General features: G+C 47.9%; 1 protein-coding gene across 1 annotated transcript; it reads left to right on the top strand.

Moving 5' to 3' along the window:
• Nucleotides 1-443: 443 nt before the first annotated feature.
• Nucleotides 444-742, top strand: LOC102262416 (D(3) dopamine receptor-like; the record flags this gene model as incomplete). The annotated part of the gene is made up of 1 exon (XM_005852953.1): nucleotides 444-742. A coding segment is annotated over exon 1 (270 nt), but the record flags the coding sequence as incomplete, so codon positions are not given.
• Nucleotides 743-1,291: the final 549 nt, after the last annotated feature.

Below are 1,291 nucleotides of genomic sequence, written 5' to 3'. Positions count from 1 at the left end.
TTTTTTTTTAATCCTAACCTGAGGATATGTTTTTATTGATTTGTTTGTTTTTATTGATTTTTAGAGAGAGAGGAAGAGAGGGAGCGAAAGATAGAAAGAGAGACATGTGAGGGAGAAACATCAATCAGTTGTCTCCTATACATCCCCCCACTGGGGGATCAAACCTACAATCTATATATGTGCCCTGACTGGGTATCAATCCCACAACCTTTTGGTGTATGAGACAACACTTCCAACAAGCTGAGCCACCCAGCCAGGGCAAGAGGGCAGGTATTTTATCCTTTTGCTCATTTCTGTATTTTCAGTGCTTAGAACAGTGCTTGTCATATAGGAAGTGCTCAATAAATATTTGTTGAAACAATAATCAGATTATGTATGCAAGCAGCCCAGCTCCAAAAAGTCTGATTTTTACCAACGTTGTTTTCTGTCTCCTCCCAGGATACCATTGGGGTCACTGCTCTCCCTCTGGGCTATGGCGCCACTGAGTCAGCTGAGTGGTTACATCAACTCCACCTGCGGGACAGACAACTTCACGGGTGCCAACGAGGCTCGCCCTCATGCCTACTATGCCCTGTCCTACTGTTCGCTCATCCTTGCCATTGTCTTTGGCAATGGTCTGGTGTGTGTGGCTGTGCTGAGGGAACGGGCCCTGCAGACCACCACCAACTACCTGGTAGTGAGCCTGGCTGTGGCAGACTTGCTGGTGGCCACCTTGGTGATGCCCTGGGTGGTGTACCTGGAGGTGAGTGAGCTCAGGTTCCAGCTGCCCATGTGACTGTGTTTGTCCTTGTCTTCCTTGAGCTCCTGGCCTTCTGGGCTCAGAATGCTCCCTTCTGGGACCTGTGGTCTGGGGAAGGAAGGAGCGTTCCTGTCCTCCCTTTCATGAGGGAGCTGAAGATTTTGAGAATAGTCCTTATCCAGCATCACTTGCATACATCAGAACCAGGGAGCTGGGAGTGAGTCTGTTCCCAGGTCTCCAGTATCCAGGTAACCAGACTTGAGTGATGGGACTCATCTTTAAAATGCATGAAGTTGACTTTCTGTACCAGGCATGTCTCAAAGACATGAGGGGTTGGGGAAGACAGTCAAAAGACACCTTCATCAGTACATAGGAGTGAGAGTGTACAGGAGGGATTCAGGAGAAGGTGGGGGGAGGACAAAAGGAATTATAGAAAAAAATGAATGAATGAGGAGAAAACGTCTGCAAATAGATCAGACTTCTTTAGATGGTTCAGCTGCCCTCAGACTTAGTTCTTTCTTCCTGGGTATCAGCTCTCCACAGACTGCTGCC

The sequence above is a fragment of the Myotis brandtii genome, unplaced genomic scaffold, assembly GCF_000412655.1.
Source record: "Myotis brandtii unplaced genomic scaffold, ASM41265v1 C42308966, whole genome shotgun sequence".
NCBI lineage: Eukaryota > Metazoa > Chordata > Mammalia > Chiroptera > Vespertilionidae > Myotis > Myotis brandtii.
The sequence above is the reverse complement of the archived record's forward strand: the minus strand, read 5'-3'. Positions and strand labels throughout refer to the sequence as shown.